At 35.5% G+C, this 25874-nt stretch overlaps 1 protein-coding gene across 3 annotated transcripts in view; it reads left to right on the top strand.

Moving 5' to 3' along the window:
- SMAP1 (small ArfGAP 1) overlaps positions 1–25874 on the top strand; it is a 163191-nt gene that overhangs the window by 59651 nt on the left and 77666 nt on the right. For 2 of the 3 annotated variants that reach the window (XM_078055152.1, XM_036067168.2), the window contains exons 4-5: positions 4497–4572; positions 15515–15595. In XM_078055152.1, the coding sequence (XP_077911278.1) occupies positions 4497–4572; positions 15515–15595 (157 nt within the window). The remainder of the gene's footprint in view (positions 1–4496; positions 4573–15514; positions 15596–25874) is intronic. The other variant, XM_078055151.1, reaches the window with a different exon arrangement.

Genomic DNA, 25874 nt, shown 5'->3' with positions numbered 1-25874 from the left:
CAATTTACAAAGTTATGCAAAAGCTGCTGTGAAAGTATAATTTCTCATGTGGGATGTGTTTAATTATAGGCTGCATGTACTAGTGCATGACAAATGATAAAGCTTTACATTAAGCTTTTCATTATTAGGGTATTTCATCTTATCTAAAAACTTTAATTACTTCAGTTCCATGAGGTCTATTGTGCACCAAAGCTAATCAGCAGTTCTTCTCCTTTGAGCTTTTCAAGATTTTATTGCTGTCAGTGGTAATGTGTCTGGAATTGGAAGATTTTGTTCTCGGGACTAAATATTAATTTACTTGTCTTTAAAATGGTATCTTTAAGAAAAGGGAAAAAAATCTCAAATTATAAATAAATACATGTTAAAAGATAAAATACAAAGTAATGTTAAACTTTTGGGGGGCTTGTATAGTATCATTTATTAGTTTTGAGGACAGGGACAGTTCAGGGTACTGTGTTGAATGTTTTGTAACTGTAGGCATGGGGAAGATTCTGGGGTATTTGTTTTTGTTTGTTTACTAAATGCCAAATCAACCACATAAACTTGAATTGTTATTAATATTTCCTTACCTTGATTTCCTGAAATTATTATTGTTCTAATTTTTTTGGTTGTATTATTGATGTCTGTCAGTAAAAAAATCCTTATGTCTCAAATGACGCCTAGAAACTAGAGAATGAAGATGAATATTGACTGATCTCCAAATTCATTGGTTCTTTTGTTTTTGTTTATCAGTTGCTCATCTATTTAAACTTGATGATATGCAAGCCATCTTAACCCTGAACATGGTAGTTCCTGTCCATTACCTCCATCTACCATGGTAATAAGAGCTAAAAATTAAATAGCACTCACTACGTGCCACACACTGTTCTTAGTTCTTTACACACACTAGCTTATTTAATTCTTACAATAATCCTGTGAGATGGGTCTTAATGTTATCTCCTTTTTAAGGGAGAGGAAACTGAGATACAAAGTTATATAAAAGCAAAAGCAAGCTAACTCCATTTATTGAATGCTTATTGTCTGTTAGGTGCTGTGCTAAATGCTTTATATGTATTATTCCCATAACTCTTAACAACTTTGTGAGTTGAGTATGATTATCTTTTTTTATGTATCTAGGTATGGGTTCAGCAGATTAGCTGACTTCAGGGTAACAATAACTGCCAGTTAAATAACAAGTGCCTACTGGTACCAGAAAATGTGAGAGTGTACGTTGGGAGACCATCTTCTTCGAAAATCAGTACTAGAGTCAGCATATAATGCAAAACTGTTATCAGAATGTCCATTGAAAATTCCTTAAGTTGTTTGTAGTGACAGATTGTAGACATAGAGATGATCTGTAAATCCAACTTGACTGTTTTTTGCCCTCTTGGGCAAAATTGGGATACAATTCAGGAATCAGTAACTACAGGCCTATGAGCCAGTTCCTGTTTTTGTAAATAAAGTTTATTAGAACACAGCCATGACCATTCATTTATGTATTTTCAAAGCTGCTTTGGAGCTACAAAGGCAGAGTTGAGTAGTTGCAACACAGACCATCTATTCTTCGAAGCCTAAAATATTTACCTTCTGGCCCTCTAAAAAAAATTTGCTGACCATGGCAATAAATCATTGTTTCTTTAGGTGAATTAACAATGACAAATTGGCTTGCATTTGGGACCTTGTACAAATATACATAAAGACTGTGTGATATGTTCTTGCTCTAAGAAGTCCGTAGGAACTGAGAGCAATCAAGAATATAGCATGTTCCCTAAATCACCGTCCTTTTTCAGATGACTCCTATGGAACTTAAAAAATGCACTCTGTGGTGTGCTTTGATTAGTTTTTGAAAAGTATTGTTTTATGTTAACAATAGGAAGATCCAAGTAAGTTCTCTTGCCCTAATGATTTATTTTATTTTATCTTATTTTAATATCCTTGGAAAACATCAACTTTTGTCTCAGAATTTTAGAAATTGTTTACTTTTTAGATAATTTCTAAGAGGGTTTTGTATCATGAGCAGAACCAGATCCAGCTATATTTGAATTATTTATATAAAATACATTAAGTATGAATTAAGATTTCACTTATATCTGTTATTTCTGAAAATTCACAGCAACATGTGATTTCACCAGATGTTTGTATTGTTTTTCACTCAGAAATATGGCATACTTAAAATGTTTGCCTTTTTCAAATTCAGTATTTATAAAACATCATAGTTTTCAGTATTTTAGCTTTACTATTGGTTAAATTATTTTATATATTCTATTTCTAACTTTAATGAGTTTTCTAAGAGTAATTTTTAAAATCAAACAGTGATCATTTTTCATCATAAACATTTCATAGATGAGAGTAGTAAATCTTTTCAAGCTTTAAGGTGTAGTATACTCTAAACAATATCTAAAATGAATATTGTTTCTATCTTTAAGAAGGAAAGATGTCAGTATTACTTTCTCTGATATTTAATCATAAAAATTATAATTTAAGAATTCAGATTTCTAAAAATTTTCTGTAGTTAAAAAAATAGCTGTATATGTATGCTATGTTGTATGTTATATAACTGTAAATATAATTGCTGCTAAAATACACGAATTTACAAACATATATGTACAAATAATAAATATATTCCATATCATCTGAAGTGAAAATGACATCAGTCTAAGTGAAGTCTATTTTCTTTTCCTTTTTGTGGAGGTAAATAGTTGTCTCTACAATGAAAATTGCTCAATATATCCATATGCGTACACCTAATCTAACAGGCCAACTTTTTTTGTTTCCTTTTTTTCTGTTAAAAAAATAGAAAAATGTAATATTGAACTTGGATTTATAATCATGAGCAAACTTAACATTTAGCTGATTTACAAGTTTGAGTAAAATAACATTATAGCATTTTATGGAAATATTGGCATATTTGTGGTAACTTTTTGGTATTGAATTGGCTGCGAAAATTTTCACATACCTAAATAAGCAGCCTGATGGCAGATTTGGGGCCTTTCACTTAAAAGGGTCTCCAAGGATACTTTGAAAATACTCTCCAAATTTAACATTCTTTTCTAGATTTATTAGCATTAGCATAAAATAACTGACTGATTCACAGATAAACTGGTGATGATCAGGAACATTCTGAAAAGGCTGATGCTAAACATTCCTGGTTTTGAATCACAACTCTTCCTTGTACTGTAGAATCCCAGACTTTTTAAACTTCCTGTGCCTCACTTTTGGTTGTGAAATGGTACCTACCTTATAGGTTGTTTAAGAGGAAAAAAGGAGATAAAGATCATATAAAGTGCCCTTCACATACTCAGGTTGTAGAAAACTGTCTTTAAAAATAGCTTTCATTCAGCTTACTTAAAAAATTAAATGTTTAGATTTCCTTCCCTGGCCCCCTTTGAGTGCTTTCATAATACCCCAACTTTTTAATATCCACTGTATATTGGTGTGTCAACTCTTTCTGTTACCTATTGCCTCAACTGTCAATTTAAAAGGCTGTTATTAATTTCTGACAAGGAGTTTTGACTGAAAATGTATTGCTTTACTGCTTCAGGTAACTGTTCTTTTGAACAGAAGGATGTCTTAATGGGGATCTACAGAGAGATTGTATTTCAGTATAATTCACATTTCCTTTGTAATTCTGTGTATTTTATTTTACGCATTTAAAAGCACTGTCCCAGGAAGGAGTTCATAGGCTTTGCCTGACTACCAAAGGGGATCATGGTGCTAAATGGAAAAATTCCCATTTTAGTGAAATGTGATAAAGTAGTGATTGAGTGGTAAGAGAAGTCTTCAATATCAGATAACTCAAAACTCTCAAATCCCACTAGAAATGGCTCACTCTGTCAACGTATAAGGCTAGTCCAGCCAACTCCAAAAAATTAAATAGTACTGACTTTGGTTGTAGCTTCTTGACTTCTCCATTCCTCAGCTTTGAAAGAAAAAAAAAAAAAAAAAAGGCCTCCATTCTTCTAAAACACTGGGAATCCTCTATGATGCAACCAGGGGAAGCCATGTATTGTGGGAAAGAACAGAAGTATTGGAATCACAATTGTTAAATTTTTCTGGGTTGCTAATTACTCATCTGTGATGTGGAAATAGTATATATATTACTGGGTTGTGGAAGGATTGAAAGAAACAAACTATCGACAACACATAGCACACAGTGTTTGGTACGTTGTGGGTACCGCATGGCTATTAGTTTCCTTACACTGAGAATTTAAAATTAAAGAGTTTGGTTGGAGGTGGAGATTTGGGGAGTGTGGTGGAATTGAGAAATGTGGTTACTTTTCGTTCTAGAATTGGTTTAGGTGGTTTTGTTGAATGGGGAGAACTCCCTGAAAGAGACTTTCTGTGGCAGAAAGAAAGGTAGGTTACAGAATTTAGTTGCAGAAATAGTGTGAGAGGAAAGCACAGACTGGGAAGGAGGAAAATTGACTATAGAGTGTAGGCGTTGTGGAAGGGAATGAATAAAGGGGAGTGTACATTGTCACTGAACTCATGCTTTTCCTTAAGTTATCTGTTTTCAGAGCTGTGGAATTTTTCATCAGAGATAAATATGAAAAGAAGAAATACTATGATAAAAATGCAATAGCTATTACAAATGTAAGTAAAATCTTCATTTCTTTCACCAATTGATATTTGTTGAATAGATCTCAGACTTTTTTTTTTAAGATTTATCTATTTGAGAGAGAGAGAGAGAGAGAGAGAGAGACAGAGAATGGGGGGAGGGGCAGAGGGTGAGAATCTCAAGCAGACTCCCTACTGAGTGCGGAGCCTGACTCAGGGCTCCCATTTCACAACCCATGAGATCATGACCTGAGCCAAATCATGAATCAGATGCTTAACCAACTGAGCCATCCAGGCTCCCCAGATCTCAAACTTCTAACATACAAAGCAGCTTAATTTTTTTTATTGTAAAAATATATTTAGTTACATACTTTTAAAAATTTGAATATTGGAATTTTTTTTTTCACATATTTATGAGCTCTCACAAAGCAGAACTCTTGATTCAGAAAAGAACGTGTTCTAAGTAAGAGTCTAATAGCTATTAAATGCCATTTGTTAAGTTAATTTATGAAATTTGCAAAAAGATAAAGTCACTAATTGAAAGGGGAGGGAGGGAAAATTATTTCACTCAATTCTGGAAATGAGTGAAAAAGAAACAAGGCAATTTATCCTCTCCTAAGGGCTTTAGTGGATGCGTCCAGACATATGTATATTAAGACATGGCATTTTAATTGGTTATTAGCAAGCATTTTGATACCTAGTAGTTGAGACCTTATTGTAGTGATCAGTTATATCTGTTTCTTTTTAGTTTTTTTTCTGATTGATTTTTCTCATTCCAGTTAATTACAGTTTAAAGCTAATTGTCTTTACTATTGCAATTGTGTTTTTGGCGGGGGGGGGGGAGGAGGGAGGGCTTTGATTCCTAGATTGATAAGCCAAGCTGTAAATAGTTAGTCTTGTGGTTAAGTAATATGTCCAGCAATTTGGAGACAATAATTTCATCTCATTTTGTATACAAACTGGGTTTTCTTTTCAGTCTGTGGAGAAGCAATATACTAAAAAAATTAATAAAATACTAACAAAGTAAGAATATTTTAATACATTGTTTTTGTTCATGAAAAAAGTCTTATTAAAAGTGTTTAAAGTATCATTAATGTATATTTTGAAACAAAGATACCTTGTATATAGAGTTTGGGCTGCATTGGATATAGGATAGGAAATCTTTTGAAAGAATGATAAAAATTGATAGTTTTGAGAATGATACTTATAATGTCCATAAAATTAAGTTTAGTTGTAGTATTATGGGGGAAAAAGGACTGACTGTAAAACATAAGTAATATACTTTCATATGAAATTTTAAGAAATCATTTTAATGTAGTTTATAAAACATATGGCTTTACTTATATACCCTTTTTTTTCCCTTCAGGTTTTTATTTAAATTCTAGTTAGTTAGCATACAGTGTAATATTGGTTTCAGGAGTAGAATTTAGTGATTCATCACTTACATATAATATCCAGTGCTCATCACAAGTGCCGTCCTTAATTTTCCATCACCCATTTAACCCATCTCCCACCCTCTCCCCTCCAGCAACCCTCAGTTTGTTTTCTGTAGTTATAAAGAGACTCTTATGTTTTGCTTCCCTCACATTAGACCTCCTTTTAAAAAATCCTAAACATTTTTGTTGTTTTTAATTATATTTATAGAATTTTTTTCCTTCTTGACAACAATTTGGAAATTATGTAGTAATGTATAGGAAAACAGTTTATCTTTAGAAGATACCTGTTGCTATGGAATCCCCCCCCAGGTGTGATAATAGTATTATGTTCAGTTAAGAGAATTTCTTTATTCATTAAGAGATATGTATTGGGATAAAATATTTAGGGATCAATTTAATGATACCTGTAACTCATTTTCAAATAATAATAAATAATTTTAAATGGTTCAGTGAAACCTGGCAGCTGAGTGTATGTGTGTGTGTGTCTGTCTGTGTAGAGAGAACAATCATGGCATAATGTTAACATTTGATGAATATTGGTAAGGTTTATAGAGACATTCATTCTACAAGTTTTTACATTTTTTGTAGGCTGAGAATGGAAATTTCAAGGTAAAAGATTGTGTATTCTTGAGTTTATATTATTCATATAATGAAGATTTAGAAAAGCTCACAAAAATCACATTTAACCCAAGGGAAAATGTATTCCACCTATTCATTTATAAGCAAAATAATAATTTTTTTAAAAATTTATATTCTAGGGGCACCTGGGTGGCTCAGTTGGTTAAGCATCTGCCTTTGGCTCAGGTTATGATCCCAGGGTCCTGGGATCGAGGCCCCACATCGGGCTCCCTGCTCTGCAGGAAGCCTGCTTCTCCCTCTCCTCCCGGCTTGTGCTCTCTCTCACTATCTCTGTCACTGTCTCTCTCTCTCAAATAAATAAATAAAATCTTTAAAATCTTTAAAAAAAAATTTATATTCTAGCAAGTTTAAAACATTTCTTCCTCTTTCATGGCAGTCAGTGTGTAAACAACTGATTTTAACATATCACTAAGAATTACATTATTTATATCTGTTTTTTGGTCTTCAGTAATAGATTGAACATTCATTCAAGTTGTTTCTGATCACTTGTTATGGTCCCAGTCTCCTGGTATACTGAACCAAAGAGGGCATGACCTTTGTTTTCAGAGAGATTTAATTTCATTGTGGGGATGAGACTAGGTTAAAAAAATAAACCTGAGACAAAGTATAAGTATTGTATATCTAAGATAGTTAAGGAGCACTAGTGCATTTAAGGGAATATCTAAGGAGAGACAGTTTGAATACTAATTGTACTAGTTGTACTCTGATAAAAAGATGTCATGAGTGGCCCTTAAGCTTGATATGGCTGTTACCCTGATATTAAATGGCTCCAAATTGCTTTATCTTTACAGCTTTTGTGTCTGATTTTTATAGTTTTTCTGTCTTCTCTTAGCTGGTATTTTTTAGTGTTGCCAGTAAATGTAACTGCTCTTATTATTTTCTTATTTTAAATAAGAGTAAGGGCCTAAAGATTGACCCTGTTTATATAAGACAGTAATTTAATTTCTTAAATTTAAATTCTTAAATTTAAAAGGATAAAATTTCTTTTATCCTTTTAAAAATGATAAATTTCTTGCCCTTCTGAAACATTTATTTCACATTGTTGTGGCAAAATACAAAGCAATAAACTTAAAGAAAACAGTGGCAAAGAGTTTTGCTGTTTTTCTGTGATATTGCCCCCCTGCCTGTCAGGCCATTTAATGAGTCCATGAACTAAGCCCCATAGGAATCCATCATGTAGAGTCTGAGAATCTAGGATGGTACTTCCTTTGTACCCAGGGATTTATTTGTAGTTGTAAAAACTGACTTCAGCAAGCTGTTAATAAATGTGGTATCTGGTCATATAAACATGGTGCTTCTGAGAAAGCAGGGAGGGTTGTATGTGCTGCTTTGTGGAGGGAGCTTGTGGTATGGGCTGTATGGTTTTGAGTGCTGTGCAGTACTATTAAGTGTGAATTAAGGGAGGAAGCTTAAAGGGGAAAAGCAAAGTTTAGATAAAACAAAAACAAAGGAAAATATATTTCCGAGTAGAAATGTTTTGGTACTAAAGTTTGTACTGTTTTTTAGCCTCAAACTGAAAAAGAAAAGATATTTCATTTCTTTTGTATCTTTTAAAGTAACTGCATGGTGCTGGGCACCAATATGGGTATAGCATATCAACCCTTATTCATATCGACCCTCAGTAGTTCTCTTCCTCACCCCTGAGATCTGTGCTAGCCTCTCATTTTGAAACTATATATAAAATTCAGAGATTGGCTGTTGAAGTTCCCTTGGATTGTTTCTTCCTTTATTTGTTCATTTAGTTATGCAACAAACAAACATTGAATATATACATCATCTACAAGGCACTGAGATTGAAATGATAGAATCTTTTTAAAAAAGATTTATTTCAGAGAGCTAGCACACATGTGAGCGCGGGGGAGGGGGGCAGGCAGAGGAGAGGGGATGCAGCAGACTGTGTTGAGCGGGGAGCCTGACGTGGGGCTCTATCCCCGACCCAGCGATCACCACCTGAGCCAAAACCAAGAGTCAGATGCTTAACCGACTGAACTACCCAGGTGCTCCAGAAATGATATAATCTTTGTACAATCTTAGCTTTGTCTCAAACATTATCCAATGTAATGTACATGTATAATGAGCTATATTCTAAAGTACAGTGTAGTAACTGTTAGAAGAATAAAAGTGCTATGGGAACACAGAATTTAGGTAGCACTAATTAATTTTCACTGGGAGAATTTTTAAAGGAGGTATGTTTGAAATTATCCTTAGTAGAAATGTAGGATTTCAGCAAAGAAAAAATAGGCTGAGTGTTGATAGTGCAGAAAGGACATGTCAGGTTGAAGGGACATTTTATCTCATCTATGCTGAAGTAAGATAAGGAGGAAAGAGAGTTCAGGTTTATTATTTGTTGTTTGGGTTTGCTATCTTGTCTAGTGAGTATGAAAGAGGACTTTCCAGGGTGGGTAGATGATGAGGAGAGAATAAATGTAGGAGGAAGTAAGTCTCAGAAGGCAAATAGGGATTATATGGAAGACTTCTCCCTTTTTTGAGTAAGGCATGGTTATTATGTTAATTTTCTCTTGCCATTTAACATTGTTAGAAACTTAGTGACTTCAAATGACAGTGGATTTGTTATCTTACAGTTTCTGTTGACTAAGAGTCTGGGCATGGGTTAGCTCTATTCTCAGCTCAGGATATCACCAGGTTGAAATTAAAGAGTTGGCCAGGGGTGCGATCTTATCTGAGGCTCATTGTCTTCCAAGCTCATGACTATTGTCAGAATTCATTTCCTTGTGATTGTATGACTATGGTCCTATGTTCTTGCTGTCAGATGGGGACATTCTCAGTTCCTAGGGGCCACCCTCAGGTCCTTAACAGTTAACCCCATCCTCTTATAGCATAGCAGCTTATTTCTTCATTGGAGAATTTCTCTCATACTTCAAATCTCTTATTTTAGGAAGGGCCCTACCCCCTTTAGGGGCTCACCTGATCAGGCTTGGCACACCCAGAAGAGTCTCTCATTTGATTAATCCATCATTAACTATTTTGGGATCTTAATTACACTGCACATTTTAAACCCTGTCATAAACAACCTAGTCAGGAGAGTCCATCATATTCACAGTGCTGCCCACACTTAAGGGGAGGGCTTTATATAGAGTATGTATACCAGGGGGTGGGAATTGTGATGGCCATCTTAGAATTCTTACGACAGTGATACAGAATGAATCTGACCTTCCTGGTTGTTCCTTAATTGAATGAGTGATAGGGGAGTTTGAAGAACTTTGAATACAGAAATCTGTTCTCTCCTCTCTCCTTCCCCTCCTTAACCAGTAGTGAATCACAATTGCAAGCATAGTGATTAGGTGAGTTTCTAGAAGATCTAACAGTTCTTGAGTAGATGGGGCTGAACTCTGCCATATTATTTGCTCTTTTCCATCAGCAGCTTTTCTCTCCCCTTCCCTGCCTTCTCCCTCACTCTCTCTCCCTCTCCCCTTTCTTCCTTCTTTCACCCCCCCTCCCCCACATATATTTCTGTAGTCACATTATTCATTTGCCATCATAATGATCAGAAACAAAAAGGAAATCTACTAGAGCAGTAAAATGTATAGGTAACTGTAACTATTTAATCCTGATCCCCCGACTTCCTCAATTTTGTCTTGGAAAACAGTTAATAATTTTTGGGAGTTGGTGACTTTAAAATGAGCCCTTGCTTGTTTTGTTTCAGTTTGTCTTAGGTATTACTTGCTTCCTTTACCACTTCTCATTTCTCAGAAGCAACCTCTTGAACTCAGTTTGAGTACATACTTGAATTTGTAGCACATAAAGATTTTAATTCTCCAGTCTGAAATTCACATGAAATTACTTTCTAATCAGTTGCCATATAATTGAATATTATATAAGGGTTTAAAACAATAAAATTTTCACTTGTTTTGTTTTACATATATGTGTATGTATATAAAGACTAATATTTAATACAACAAAAGTAAATTCATTATTTCAACTTAGAAATTATTGTAGAAACAAGTTTCTATATTATATTACTATAAAAATGAGATAGCCCTAGTAATTTTACTAAGCTCTGTTTACAATTAATTGATGATTATATAATTAGTTATTTAAGATATGTGAGTAATTTCAAGACAATGTGATTTGCAATGAATTTTAGAGGTTCTTTAATAGGGATGAGAAACTTAGGTGAATAATTAGGTAGTGAGTGAGTTAGGATTAGTATAAAATAGCAGTTTCAAGTTGGCTTTCTTTGTTAATTCTTTTCATTACAATTTTATTTTCCTCTTGTGTGGAATAAGAATGATCACGGTGTCTACATTACATAGTATTGTTGTAAGAGTAAAATAAAATGAAGCATGTTGCATTTTTAATAGGGTGCCTGGCACATAAGTGCTTAATAAATATAAGCTATTGTAATGATTATATTGAAGGAAGATGGGGAAGGTGGCAGCACCAAGTGACTTCAAGCAGGTAGATAATTAAGAAATGTGAATACTCAAACTTAACTATAAGACTTTAGATCACTGGCACAATTTGACTTGAGTTGTTTGATTCATCCATCCACATTTTAGTCAGCCTTTTAATTGCCACTTGATGTGGCAATTAAAGAACTTAATATTTTGAAAAGTTTTCCAGATTTCTACATTTCTTAGTGACCTATGCAAAGATTTTAAAGTTAGTATATTAAAATTTAGGCTTCTTCTACATATTTGGTGGCTGTGGTTACTTAATTAAGTTGTTAAAGTCTTTCAAGCCTCATATTGATGAGTTTAATTGATGGTGTCTTTTGTATGATTTATTTATTAGTTCAGTAAGTGTATTTTCAGCTTTTGTGTCAATTACATTGACATTGGAAATCATTTTTTTTAAAGATTTTATTTATTTGAGAGAGAGTGCGTGTGCACCCAAGAGAGTACAAGCAGGGTGAGGGGCAGAGGAACAGACTCTCCACTGAGCAGGGAGCCTCATGGCTCGACCCTGGGACTCCAGATCATGACCTGAGCCTAACGCAAAAGCTTAACCGACTGAGCCACCCAGGTGCCCCTGGAAATCATATTTTTAAGATGATTTCTGGACTCCTGAAAAACCTGAGCTTTGCAATATATTGAAAGCTAATGAGACAGCCACTTGAGAATTGTTATGATAAAATCTCCACTTAGAAAACATATCCAAGAGTTTCCAAAATGGGTTTGAAGCAGTGTATTGTTGTAATTAATCTATAAGGCCTTTTTTAGTGGTCTTACGTTTTTCAGTGTTTTAGAACACCAGATTTTATTATTATAGCATTATTTTGTTGAAAAGGGTGGTAGTGGAAAAAATTGATCAGGAAAATAATGTGATCTTTTCTTGAAAAGATAAACATTTTGCCTTATGGCCTTCAAATAATCCTACTGATATTTTTATAATAATACCATTTCAAAATGCATTTACTCACCTTATCCTGGTAGGCGGGAATTGGAAACCTGTTTTGCCTGATCAGTTTTTCTTTTGCAAGAGGTGAGTTTATGTAGTTGTGTTGCTTTAGGAGTTTCTTCACATATAGGTTACCTGATGGTGGCCTAAAGAGGAACCTCGGAGCTTAAGAATAATTGAAAGGACTATAACTCATTTATTCTTAAAGGATATCTTTACTGGGTTCCCACTGTGCGTTCTCTCATGGATGGAGGGGTTGGGCAGGAGAACAGTAGGGAATAGAGGGACATTCAGTCATAACAACTGAATTTACTGACACCACCAATTTCCAGTGAACTTTTCTAAGGTCAAAGTCTTGTCTGCTCTCTCTCTATAAAGTACTAGAATCCAGTGAAATGGTGTTAATGTCTAGTTACAAAATAAATTCTGAATTTGATAGTAAATGTAGATAACATATGAGATTTCAGAAAAGTATGTTAGCAAGCAGTGAACTTATAAAGGACAGTGATAACTGCTGAGATTGAGCCTCTTTTTGGTTCTTCCTCTGAGATGCTCCTTTCCTCCTTTTTATTTTCCTGTAACATTCAAAAGTTTTTATTGAGACTTGTTGAGTGCCAAGTGCTAAAGATAGGGAACAGAATAGAAAGTGTCTGTCTTAGAGAACTTCAGTCAGTTGAACAAAGAATACTGATAAGTAATTGGATCTTTACAAGATGGCGTGTAGTAACTTCTGCAATAAGGAAGTATTATAGAAATGCTTTGGGAGTATCTCAAGTGGCTACTCAATTCCGACTGGAGGATGAAGGAATACTTCCTGGAAGAGGCAGTGTCGACTTACATTAAAGAATGGGTAAGAACTAATAGAAGTGTGGGTATTTCAAGCAGAGGAAGTAGCAGAAGCAAAGACAGAAGCAAGAGAAGCAGACTAGAGAGCTGGAACCAGGGGGAGTTGTGTATGGCTAGACCATAGTTTAGCAGGGCAGGAGAGGGTAGGAGATAAAGTAGAGACACTTGTGGCCTGGTTAAGGAGTTTGGACTCTGTCCTTATATAATATGTATGAACTATTTAAAGCTTCTAACTAGGGATATCCAGTGATCAGATTTGCATTTGAGAATGTCGTAGTTTGGAGAAGAGCAAGACTTGGGGCAAGGAGGCCAAAGGATTAAGCCAGGTGACAAATGATGGTGATTTCCTATTAGTGCTTAGTGGAGAAGATGGTGAGAAGTGGTTTTGAGAGATTTAGAAACAATACTCAAGAGCACCTAGTTTTTCTTGACTCTGTATTTTTTTTCTTCTCCCCTGCTTTTTTTGCTGTCCCTCATCTATCTCTGTTCTGTGGTGTTTCTTGCTTCTGATTGTCAGTATGTTGACCTCTATTTCCTCATTCCTTCCTCATATAATGTATCTTACCCTGCTCATTGACTTTTTTTAAAATGAATTTTATTGACAATAAAATTTATATGCAATAAAAGGTAAACAATTTAAGGTACATTTCATTGACTTTTTTTTTCCCCTCAAATTTTTATTTAAATTCTAGTTAATCAACACAGTGCAATATTGGTTTCAGGAGTAGAATTCAGTAATTGATCATGTACATACAACACTCAGTGCTCATCACAACAAGTGCTCCTTAATATCCATCCCCCATCCCTCAGCCACAGTTCTCTGAAAAATATCTAACCCTGTGTAGCCACCACAGAGGGCATATAGAATCTTTCCTTTGCTCCAAAAGGTTTCTCTGTGCCTCTGTACTCTTGGTGTCTGGCTTCTTTCTTTTGGCATATTTCTGAAATTCATCCCTATTTTTGTGAGTACTATTAAGACAATTTCTTTTGTATTGGCAGGATAGTTCATTTTATGGGTATACAACAATTTGTTTATCTGTTTACCTGTTAATGTGTCCATTAATTTTTCAAGTGTCTTTCCTACTGAACAACCCTCTGTTTCTTTCTAGCTGAAACATAGTATTAACACTTTTTTGGAAGAAGCATTAAAATGCTTTATTAAATTACTGTATTTATTACATAATTTTATATTCCTGCTTCTGAGTTTTTAAAAAAAGTGGCCAAATCAGTCAAAAGGAGAACAAACACTTTTACAATGAACTATCATGAATTAGTAACCCTCGACATGCTTGATATACCTATTTCTCATTTATATTTTAGGTTCATCTGTTAACACGAGTTTGGGCAAAGAGGTCTTTATGATACAGGTTATCATCTTAAGTGAATTTGTGTGCTTTTTTATCTCTTATTTTCTACATAAAGTGGCAATAAAGATCTTTAGCAAGTAAATGTCCAGTAGGATAAAGCAACTTTGAAGCCAGGGTTTAAGGTGCAGTTTTTCTTTTAAAATCATCACTTCCATGTGTAATTTCCATTAGTAGTCAGTAAATGGCTAATTTGCACAATTATAACAGAGCCAACAAGCAGTGTTGAAGCTAAGAAAAAAAAAAACCATAAAGTTTATGGTCTTGGGTTGTGATTCAAGAATTACAACCATAACTAACTTAATAACAAGCAGATTGAATGACGACTTACCTCCCAATGTTATTTTGACATTACATAATGACCTTTATATAATAGTACCTTTTATTTTAAACAATTCCTTAGAGGCACTATTGATATAATAGGGCTGTATATACAGATGTCAGTTTCATGGCTCCAAAGATCTACTGTGCATTTTGTAAACATATTTCAGTTATATTTTGGCGGTAAAGAGAGCAGGAAGATAATGCTTCCATTACAGTGATCAACTATGCATGTAGAAATTGGGTAGGAAGATGTGTGAAAAGGCTTACTGACTACTAATGGAAGTTATACATGGAAGAGAAGATGAAATCCGTTTTCATATATAAATTGCCTCTGTTGCATATATAACTGTCTCATAATGCTTTGGGGTAATTCAGCAAATATAGCACTGGAAATGGTGTTTGTACATACTGATCTTAAAGAGGGAAGTGTATAAATTGCTTTTTGGTAAGTCCTTCTGCTGCTCAGCTGTTGTATTGCATTAACCCACTCTTTTTTTCCCCAGACTTTGTTTTTCTTTCTTAAACAGTTGATTAAAAGTTAACTTTTACTATTTCAGCACTGTTTTATTTTCCATTCTTAAAATAGTTAATACAAGTAAAAACAAAAATTCATTTATGCTCTCCTGCTCCTTGAAACAATGTGTCTTCATGCTTTAGAGCATTAGTATTTCAGTAGTAACATTGAATAAAAGTTTACCATATGAGAACCTTATTTTTCAAATACTTTTGGTATGATCTTACCTGAGTACATTTTAAATTTTATATCATAGTGAATTCTATTTTAAATCACACATTATTCTGTAATGAATACTTTTATTTTTAGGAATTGCATGTGGGAATTTAAAAAAAGCAATACTCTCCACTCGATACATTATTTTTTTTAGTTAACATACTTCTAAGTGCTTTTATATCTCAGAAATGCATGGGTTTTGTTTATTTCCTGTGCCTGTCAATTCTGATTACCTTCTTTTCTCTTTGTTCTTCCGACTTTTCATCTGCATTCCACAGATTTCTTCTTCTGATGCTCCTCTTCAGCCTTTGGTATCCTCTCCTTCTCTACAAGCTGCTGTTGAGAAAAACAAATTGGAGGTATGGTAGTGTTCTAGCCAGCAACATAATGTAGTGTTCAATGGTAAATGAACTTCTCTTACAATGTGCCATAATTTGAGAGTGGTGTAATTGTTGTTTATATTTGAATGGTCTCCAGTATTAAATATATTAAATACAGCAATTTAAAAAATATTTTCCTATGTTGCAAGTACGATTAAAGGGCTTTGATCTGTTTAGTTTCAGAAAATGGATTTATTGGTAGTATAGATATATCTCAACATTTAAGAAGCAATTTTCTGTTGTTGTTTCCCTTACTACTTTATACTTACAGGAATTGTTTTATAGTTGCTATTGAATTCTTTGATCTATTAGAAAAGTCTTTGAAAATGTTTTCTTTAGAAGATTCTATTGTTATAAGCATTTGAAGAAAATTAATGTCAAGCAATGATAGTAATCATACAGATATAGTAATGTGTATAATAAAGATTTATGAATACAGAATCATCAGTGATAGTCATTAGGATGTGTTTGTGTAGGGGTGGTTAGAGTGAATGACAGTGATTCCTAATGGAGGAAAACAGATAATTTTACAGAGGTTTCTAATGCAATACAGTGTGTGCTGTGATTGACATTCACTCATTGTGCTGCTATTTAATATAGAAGGCATGCTTTTGATACATCTTAATTTTTTTTTTTTTTGAGAGCATACTCATGAGTGGAGGGTGGGAGAGGGGCAGAAGGAGAGAGAGAGAATCCCAAGCAGAACCCAGTACGGCGCTCGATCTCGTGTCCCTGACTGGGATCATGACCTGAGCAGAAATCAAGAGTCGGATACTTAACCGACTGAGCCACCCAGATACCCCACTATATCTTAAATTCTTAAATATTAGCTATAAGGATTAGGTTATATTCTAAGTAGAGAAAGAATCTTGTGAAAACAAACAAACCTGTGAGCAAAGTGGATTGTTTGGGTATTTGCAAGTAGATGGCATGACTAGAACATGCATAGGATAGGGAGAGAAGTGAGAGAACAGCCTACTTCTGAGCCTTCTGAAGGATTTTGGTCTTTACTCTGAAGGCCCTGGTACTTTAATGATGAGTTTTTAAGGGTAGGAAGGGTGACAGGATCTGATTTTCTTGTCATCACATGGCTTCCTATCTCTGGAGAATAAATTGTTTGCTGATGTGTGTGGAAAAAGCTTGAGAACCTGTTGCTTTAATCTATGAATAACATGATGGGAGCAGTTGCTAAAATGGAGGCAGAGAGAATAAAAAGGAGAGTGCAGTTTTAAGAGATTTTGAGAAGACTGAATCTGTGGGATTTAGTAATCAATGGATTGTGACAGTGGTTTGGGAAGCCTTGATGACTTCCAGTTTCTGGCTTGAGCATCTCAGTACATGGTGGTGCTATCCAGGGAGAAAAGGATACAAGCTGATGGTGAGGAACAGGTTTGAGGAGAACAAAGGAAGGTGGGGGGTGATGAATTAAAAGTTGGATATGACTGTGGGACATCCAGGTATCTAGTAGGTGATTGGATATACAAGTGTATAGCCCAGAGGACAGATCCAGGCTAGGGGCAATGGGGGTGGAGTTAGAGAGAGAGGGATTGTGAGAAGGATTGAGATTACAAGGCAGCCCAGGGAAAGTGTGTTGAGTGATAAGAGGAGAGTAATGAGAATGGAAAGCTGGGTACAATGAACTTAAGAGTTGGCAGAGCAAAGGGTGTTCATGAGGAGTCTGTAGGAGACAGATTTGGAGCATGAAGTACATGGTTGGAATGTTGTAGGTATCTTAGGTCAACACACAGGCCCAGGAAAGAAGCACTCTAGGAGTGTGGCTGTTACCATGAGAAAGTGGAAGAATGTCAAAGGCAAAATTTTCCTTTTCAAAATTGCTTTCATGTGAGAAAAAGGGTGGAAACCCTTCACACACTTTTGTACCTTAACCCACTTCCTGCCTGCAAGTCTTAGAAGTGGACATTGGTGATTCAAGATGGTGGCATAGGAAGACCCAGAGCTCCCCTTCTCCCATGGACAAACCAAATTTACAGCTACACATAGAACAGTTCTCTCTACAAAAGATGTGAAAACTAGCTGAACAGCTCCTTCACAACAAAGGACAAAAAGGCCACATTGAGATAGGTAGGTGAGCAGAGACATGGACTCACCAAAAACCCATCCCTGGTGCTGTAATCCACCAGTGGGAGTGATCTCACAAATATGGAGCATATCTCTGAGGAGCGAGCCACATCAGGCACCCCAGCCCTTGGGACCTGCACTGGAGAGATGAGCCCCCAAAACATCTGGCTTTGGAAATCAATGGGTTTCATGTCAAGGATACCCAAAAAGCTGTAGGAAAGTAAGACTCTACTTTCCTTTTTGGAAGTCACAGAGCTGAAGAATACAATAACCGAACTAGAAAAATATGCTAGAATCAACAACAGACAAGATGAAGCAGAAAAACAGATCAGTGCCCTGGCAGACAGGGCCGTATAACTAACCTAAACAGCAGCAGAAAGGGAAAAAAAAAAGGTTTTTTAAACAAAGATAACTTAAGGGACCTATGAGACAACATCAGTAACATTCACAGCTGAATGACAGTCACATTATAGGAGCTGCAGAAGGGGGAGAGCAGAAGGGACAAGAACTTATTTGAAGAAATAATGGCTGAAAAGTTTCCTAACCTGGGGAGGGAAACAGCCATACAGATCCAGGAAGCCCAGGGAGTTCCAAATAAAAGGTGAACCCAAAGAGATCCATGCCAACACACATTATAATTAAAATGTTAAAGCTAAAGATAGACTCATGGGAAGATGGTGGAGTAGGAAGATCCTGAGCTCACCTCCCAGGTGTATTCCAAGGCTGGAAATACATATAAAGCAACTCTCTGAGAAAGACTTGAAGACTAGCAGAACAGCTCTTACACAACTAAAGATATTTTAAAAAGTGATGTCAAGAAGAATAGGAGGGGCAGAGACATGGTCAGATTGGGAAATGAACCCCCAGCAAAGTAATGCACAAGTGGGAGGGATATCAAGGTAGGCCCTCCCTGAGAAGTGAGGGGGGTTCAAGCCCCATATTGGGCACCCCCTGCCCTGGGGGTATCCACACTGGGAAGTTGAGCCTCCATAACATCTGGCTTTGCAGATCAATGGAGCTTAACTCCGTGAGGGCTAGAGGACTAGAGGGAATGGAGACCCTGCTTTTAAAGGGCCTCTGAACAGTTTCACTCGCTTGGAGACCCAGAACAGAGGTAGCAGTTTGAAAAGTGCCTGGAACATGCATGAAGGAGATTGGCTAATATTAGGGCATGTGCCAGAGGGGCAGGGATCTGTAGGAAGTTTCTCCAGGAACAGAGTACTGGAGGGCACCATTTTTTGGCCCTCCTTTAGCTGACCCGATACTGGCAGACGCTTGTTCTGACATTCTCCCGTCAACCTCAGTAGCAACCATTCATCACCCCATTTCATGTTCCTCTGCAGACTGGCCTACCCCTGTAGGCACCCTTCCAAATGGCTCCTACCCCACCACAACCTGGCAGACAGCCTTTTTCTGGACCAGTTCCCCTCCCAGAGCAGCTTCTACCCACCTCCCCCACCCAGTGGGAAGACTTGGCTGGGACAGGCACTACTCCAAAGTGACTCGTGCCCCATGAAATGGGGGCCAGCCCTGCCTACCATCATGCCTGCAACAGTTGTGGCTAGGCCTTGCAGCCAGCCACCCTGGAGGCTAACTGCTCCCACCAGCATGTCTGCAGCAGCCACAGGCAGGCCTCTTCACCAGCTGGGCTGAGGCCAGCTCCATCCCTGCAGTGTGCCCACAGTTATAACAGCCAGGTGTTGGAGCCAGCCCCACCCACCAGCATGCTCCCAGCACTCATGGCCCAGTCACAGCAGGAGGGCGCATGCAGCCCACACAGAGGACACCCCTGAACTACCTGTTTCTAGTGACTGGGGAGCTTGTGTTTCTGGGCCCCACAAGATACTTTCTTCATAAGGCCACTACCTTCAAGACAGGGAGATGTAGCTGACCTACCCAATGTAGAAAAACAGGCAGACAATTAGACAAACCGAGGAGACAGAGGAATATGTTCTGAGCAAAAGAATAAGACAAAATTTCAGAAAAAGAACTAAACAAAAAGGAATTAATCTACCTGATAAAGAGTTCATAGTCAGTCACTAAATTGGAGAGAAAAATGGATGAACTCACTGAGAAATTTCATTAAAAAAATAGAAATATAAAAAAGAATCAGAGTAGGGTCACCTGGATGGCTCAGTCAGTTAGGCGTCTGCCTTTAGCTCAGGTCATGATCCCAAGGTCCTGGGATTAAGCCCTGCATCAGGCTCCCTGCTCCGTGGGGAGCCTGCTCTCCCTCTCCCCCTGCTTGTGTGCTCTCTCTCTCTCTGTCAAATAAATAAATAAATAAATCTTAAAAAAAAAAGAATCAGCTGAAGAATACTATAATTGAAATGAAAAATATACTCAGGAATCAATAGCAGATTAGAGGAGGCAGAAGAACAGAGCAGTGAGCTGCAGGGACAGGGTAGTGGAAATCAAGCTGAATGGCAAGAAGAAAAAAAATAAAAACATGAAAATGGGTGAAGGGACCTCTGGGACAGTATCAAGCATACTAAAATCAAAGTAGAAGAGAAGAGGCAGAAAACTTATTTAAAGAAATAATAACTGAAAACTTAACCAAATCTGGGAAGCAGACAGACATCCAGGTCAGTGGAGCACAGAGGGCCCAAAACAAGATGTGAACCCGAAGAGGTTCATACCAAAACACATAGTAATTAAAATGGAAATGTTTAAGTTAAAGGGAGGATCTTCAAACCAGCAAGAGAAAAGCAACTAGTTATATACTAGGGAATACCCATAAGACTATCAGCTGATTTCTCAGCAGAAAGTTTGTAGGCCACAAGGGAGTGGCATATGTTCAGAGTATGAAAGGAAAAAACTTAAAGGCAACAGTACCCTACCCAACTACGTTACCATTCAAAATTGAAGGAGAGCCTAAAGTTTCACAGATAAAAGTTAAAGGAGTTCATCACCACTAAACTGGCCTTATGAGAAATGTTAAAGGGAACTCTTTAAATGGAAAGAAAAGGCCATAACTAGAAGAAAATTATGAAAGGAAAAAATTTCACAGGTAAAAGCAAATATACCATAAAGGTAGTGAGTTAATCACTTATAAAGCCAGTATTGAGGTTAAAACACAAACTGATTAAATCAATTATATCTACAAAAATTAGCCAAGGGATACACCAAAAGATGTAAAATATGACATCATATACATAAAATGTGGAGGCTGGAGTAAAATTTTAGTGGTTCTAGAATATGTTCACATGTATGTGACCATCAGTGTAATATAGACTGCTATACATGTAAGATTATTATATATGAACCCAGTGGTAACCACAAATCAAAAACCTATAATAGGTAGACAAAAAATAGAAAAGTCTAAAAAAAGCCACCAAACCACAAGGGAAGAGAGCAAGAGAAGAAGAAGAAAGGAACAGAGAACTGCAAAAACAGCCAGAAAACAGTTAACAAAATGACAGTAAGAACATGCCTATCAAGAATTAGTTTAAATGTAAATGGACTGAATGTTCCAATCAAAAGACATAGAGCGGCTGAATGAATGAAACAAACAAGGTGTATCTATATGCTGCCTACAAGAGATTCACTTCAGATGTAAGGACACACAGACATAAAAAGATGTTTCATACAAATGGAAGCCGAAAGAAAGCTGGGGTAGCTATACTCAGATAAAATAGAATTTAAAAGACAGACCAGTAAAAGACAAAGGCATCACATAATGATAAATGGAGCAGCCCAGCAAGAAGATACATTGTAAATATTTATGAATGCAACATAGGAGCACCTAAGTATATAAAACAGATATTAACAGACCTAAAGGTACAAATTGACAGCAATACAATAATAGTGGACTTTAATACCTAACATAACAGTGGATAAATCATCCAGACAGAAAATCCTTAAGGACTCATTGGCCTTAGACAACACATTAGACCAGATATACTTAATAGATATGTACAGAACATTACATTCCAAAGTAGCAGAATACACATTCTTCTCAAGTGCACATGGATAGATCATATTTTAGACCATGAAACAAGTCTCAGTAAATTTAAGAAAATTGAAGTAATATCAAGCATCTTTTTATACCACAGTGGTATGAAACTAGAAATAAATACAAAATGAAAACTGGAAAAAGCATAAATATATGGAGATTAAACAACACACTACGAACAGTTAATGGGTCAATGAAGAAATCAAAAGAGAAATTAAAAAATACCTTGAGACAAATGAAAATAAAGCATAGCAAAATCTGTGGGATTTAGGAAAAGCAGTTCTAAAAGGGAAGTTGATAGTGATACAGGCCTACCTCAAGAAATAAGAAAAATCCCAAATAACTATCTGTAACTTTATACCCAGAGGAACTAGGAAAAGAAGAACAAATGAAGCTCAGAATTAGTAGAAGGAATGAAATAATAAAATCAGAGTGGAATAAAGGAAATAGAGACTAAAATAAATTGAAAAGATCAATGAAACTGAGAGCCGAATTCTTTGAAAAGATAAATGAAAGTGATAAGCCTTTAGCCAGACTCATCAAGAAATAAAAGAGAAAGGGCTCAAATAAAATCAGAAATGAAAAAAGGGAAGTAATGACCGATACCACAGAAAAAGAACAGATTATAAGAGACTACTATGAACAATTATATGCCAACAGATTGGAGAGTCTAAAAGAAATGGATAAATTCTTAGAAATATACAATCTGCCAAGACTGAATGATGAAGAAATAGAAAATCTGAATAGATCATTTACTAGCAAGGAGTTTGAATCAGTAGTCAAAAACCTCCCAACCAACAAAAGTCCAGGACCAGATGGCTTCATTAGTGAATCGTACCTCAAACTCTCCCAAAAAATTGAAGAGGAGAGAATGCTTCCCAATTAAAATTTTACAAGGCCAGCATTATCCTGGTACTAAAACCAGACAAGCACACGACAATAAAAAGAAAACTACAAGCCAATATCCCTGATGAACATAGGTGAAAAGATCCTCAACAAACTGTTAGCCAACTGAACTCAGCAATGCATTAAAAAGATCATACACCGTGACCAAATGGGATTTATTGAAAGGACGTGAGGATGGTTAAACATTTGCAAATCAATCAGCATGATCTACAATATTAACAAATTAAGGATAAAAATGACAATTATCTCAACAGATGCAGAAAAAGCATTTGACGAAATTCAAAATCCATTTATGATAAAAACTCTCATCAAAGCAAGAATGAAGGAAATGTACTTCAACATAATAAAGACCATATATGACAAGCCCCACAGCTAACATCATACTCAACGATGAAAAGCTAAAAGCTTTTCCTCTAAGATCAGGAACAAGACAAGGATGCCCACTCTTACCACTTCTATTCAGCATAGTATTAGAAGTTCTGGCTGGACAAGTTAGGCAAGAAAAAGAAAAAAATGCTTCCAAATTAGGAAGAAGTAAAATTGTTATTATTTGTGGACAACGTGATTTTATATATAGAAGACCCTAAAAACTCCACCAAAAAGCTGTGAGAACTTAGAACTTCAGTAAAGTTGCAGGATGCAAAATCAATATACAAAAATCTATTCTTTCTCTACACTAGCAACAAATGGTTAGAGAAATTAAGAAAACAATCTTATTTACAATCACATCAAAAAGAATAAAACACCTAGGAAGAAATTTAACCAAGGAGGTGGAAGACCTCTACACTGGAAAGTTCAAGATATTGATGAATGAAAAAAGACACAAGTAAATGGAAATTATTATATGTTCATTGATTGGAAGAATTAATATTGTTAAAATGTCTGTATTACCCAAAGCAGTTTATAGAATCAGTGCAATCCTTATCAAAATCCCAATCGCATTTTTCACAGAAATAGAACAAACGTTCTAAAATTTGTATGGAACCACAAGAGATCCTGAATAGCCAAAGTGATGTTGAGAAAGAGGAACAAAGATGAAGGCATCACATTCCTTGATTTCAAAGGTATGGTAATCAAAACAGTATGGTATTGGCATAAAAACGGATAAATAGACTACTGCAGCAGAATAGAGAGCACAGAAATAAACCCACATATATATGGTCAGTTAATTTATGCCAGAGGAGGCAAGAATATACAGTGGAGAAAGGACAGTCTCTTCAATAAATGGTTTGGGAAAACTGGACCAGTATCTTATTCTGTATACAAAAATTAACTCAGTATGGATTAAAGACTTGAATGCAAGATTTGAAATCATAGAGCTACTAGAAGAAAACATAGTAAATTCCCTGCTATTGGTCTTACTGGTTATGGGTAGTAATGTATAACATGGTGACTAGAGCAACAGTACTGTATTTCACTATGTAACTTTATTTGGTGACAGGAGGAAACTAGACCTATGATGGTGATCATTTTGCAGTGTTATATGAATATTGAATCATTTTGTACACCTGAAATTAATATGTTATATGTAAATTATACTTCAGTTTTTTGAAAGAAAGGCATTGGTCTAATTCAGTGGTCTCCAGAGTCTGATGTCTGTAGCATTAAATATTAGAGAGAACCCCAAGGTAGTTCATTTATGATGTCTATTTGTGCTTTTTTTTTTTGTTATCCTTTCAAAATTTCTATTTTTATATATGTTTTATAATGTGCATAATGTAGTGTTGTATATACTTTATAAAGAAGTATATATGCATGGTATAGTATATATGCTCACAACTTTTTAAAGTAGGAGTACATAATAACAATTTTTTGAAGACTGTATCTTTAATCATGTCACTCAAGTATAGTTTGAGTATAATGAACCCAATACATGCTTTTCTCTATCTTACAGAAATTGGACATTTATTCCAGTTTTGTTTTTTTTGTTGTTGTTTTGTTTTTTTTTTTACATAGAAGGTCTTTTTCACTACATCATTTGTATATATAGCAACCAAGTTTCAGGAACTATTTTACAATACCAAATACAGCTATATTTTGTTCTTGCTAAGAAAATAGTTTAAAACAAATTAGGTTCTCACAGTATTCTGATCTTTCAGCAGCTTTTGATTCTAGAGATGGGAGTCATCTGTGGATCAAACTGTATGACCTGCATTCAGAGCCCATGTTTTTAATGTTACTTCAAAACTTGTGTCATAATACCTCTGCTGAAATCAGATTAGATGACAGCCATATTTTAGCAGCTGAAATTCCAGTGTTGAAGAGCACTGAGTTGTACTCTCTCTTTATTAAATCTAGCTGTATAATCTAAGTCATTTTTGGTGATGTCATATGTGCCTACCAGTTACAGTGATTAGAAGGACAAGCATTCTTCCCCACTCTCATGACAGTGCCTTCCTTGAGAAATTAACAGTTCTGTGAGGGTATAGAACAATTCATCCCCAACATATTAGTGAAAATATTTAATCACATTGCTTTCCTCACCAAATTTGATTAATAATATCTAGAAAATATTTCATAATAGATAAAAGATTTGTGCATATCTCATTTTTTATATTAACTTTGGCTTTATTTTTTTTAATTAATTTGCTTTTATTTAAATTTAATTAACATATAATTATTATTGGTTTCAGAGGTAGAGGTGCATATCTCATTTATTCTTCACTTAGTAAATGGGACAAGGTTACTTATAAAGATGTTGTAAGGATTCAATGAGTGAAGACGGTATCTTGCACATAGTAAGGGTTCAATAAATATTAACCATTGTGGTATGAAAGAATAGCAATAAATACCAGTGCTGCACTTGGGAGTTTGGCTCTGTCTTCCCTCGGTCCTCCTGCTGATTTAGTTGTGTGGCTTCCTGCCTTACTTTCCTGTTTTTTTTCCTTCATTTGTAAAACAACCACGATCACATTTTTTTCAGACACTTACTGTATAAATTAAATTAGAAAATAAGGTGATTACCACAGTGTCTGGCCCATAGGAACTTTTATTATATGCCTTATGTTATAGCCTAGGAATTGCCAGTGTTATCTTTTCTCAATTATAAATAATAAAAATTATACTGTTGAAAGGTTGTGTCAAATACCATTTTAAAGACACAGGTACAAACAAACCAATAGGCATTTTGACTGAGTTTTGTGTGTTTATTATTCTGCCTTTCCTAGGTTCATCAGTTTATCTTTTCCCATTTGCTGCTAGGAAACTAAAGTACTAATTAATACTCATTTGTAGTAGTGATTCACTTCTAGGTTTCTAGGCATCTCTTACCTTTAAATGTCTTATGAATGCTCATGGTTTAATCTTTTATTCCATTTT

Source organism: Halichoerus grypus, chromosome 9, assembly GCF_964656455.1.
Source record: "Halichoerus grypus chromosome 9, mHalGry1.hap1.1, whole genome shotgun sequence".
Lineage (NCBI taxonomy): Eukaryota > Metazoa > Chordata > Mammalia > Carnivora > Phocidae > Halichoerus > Halichoerus grypus.
Note: the sequence above shows the minus strand (reverse complement) of the source record. Positions and strands in the feature narration are given on the sequence as shown.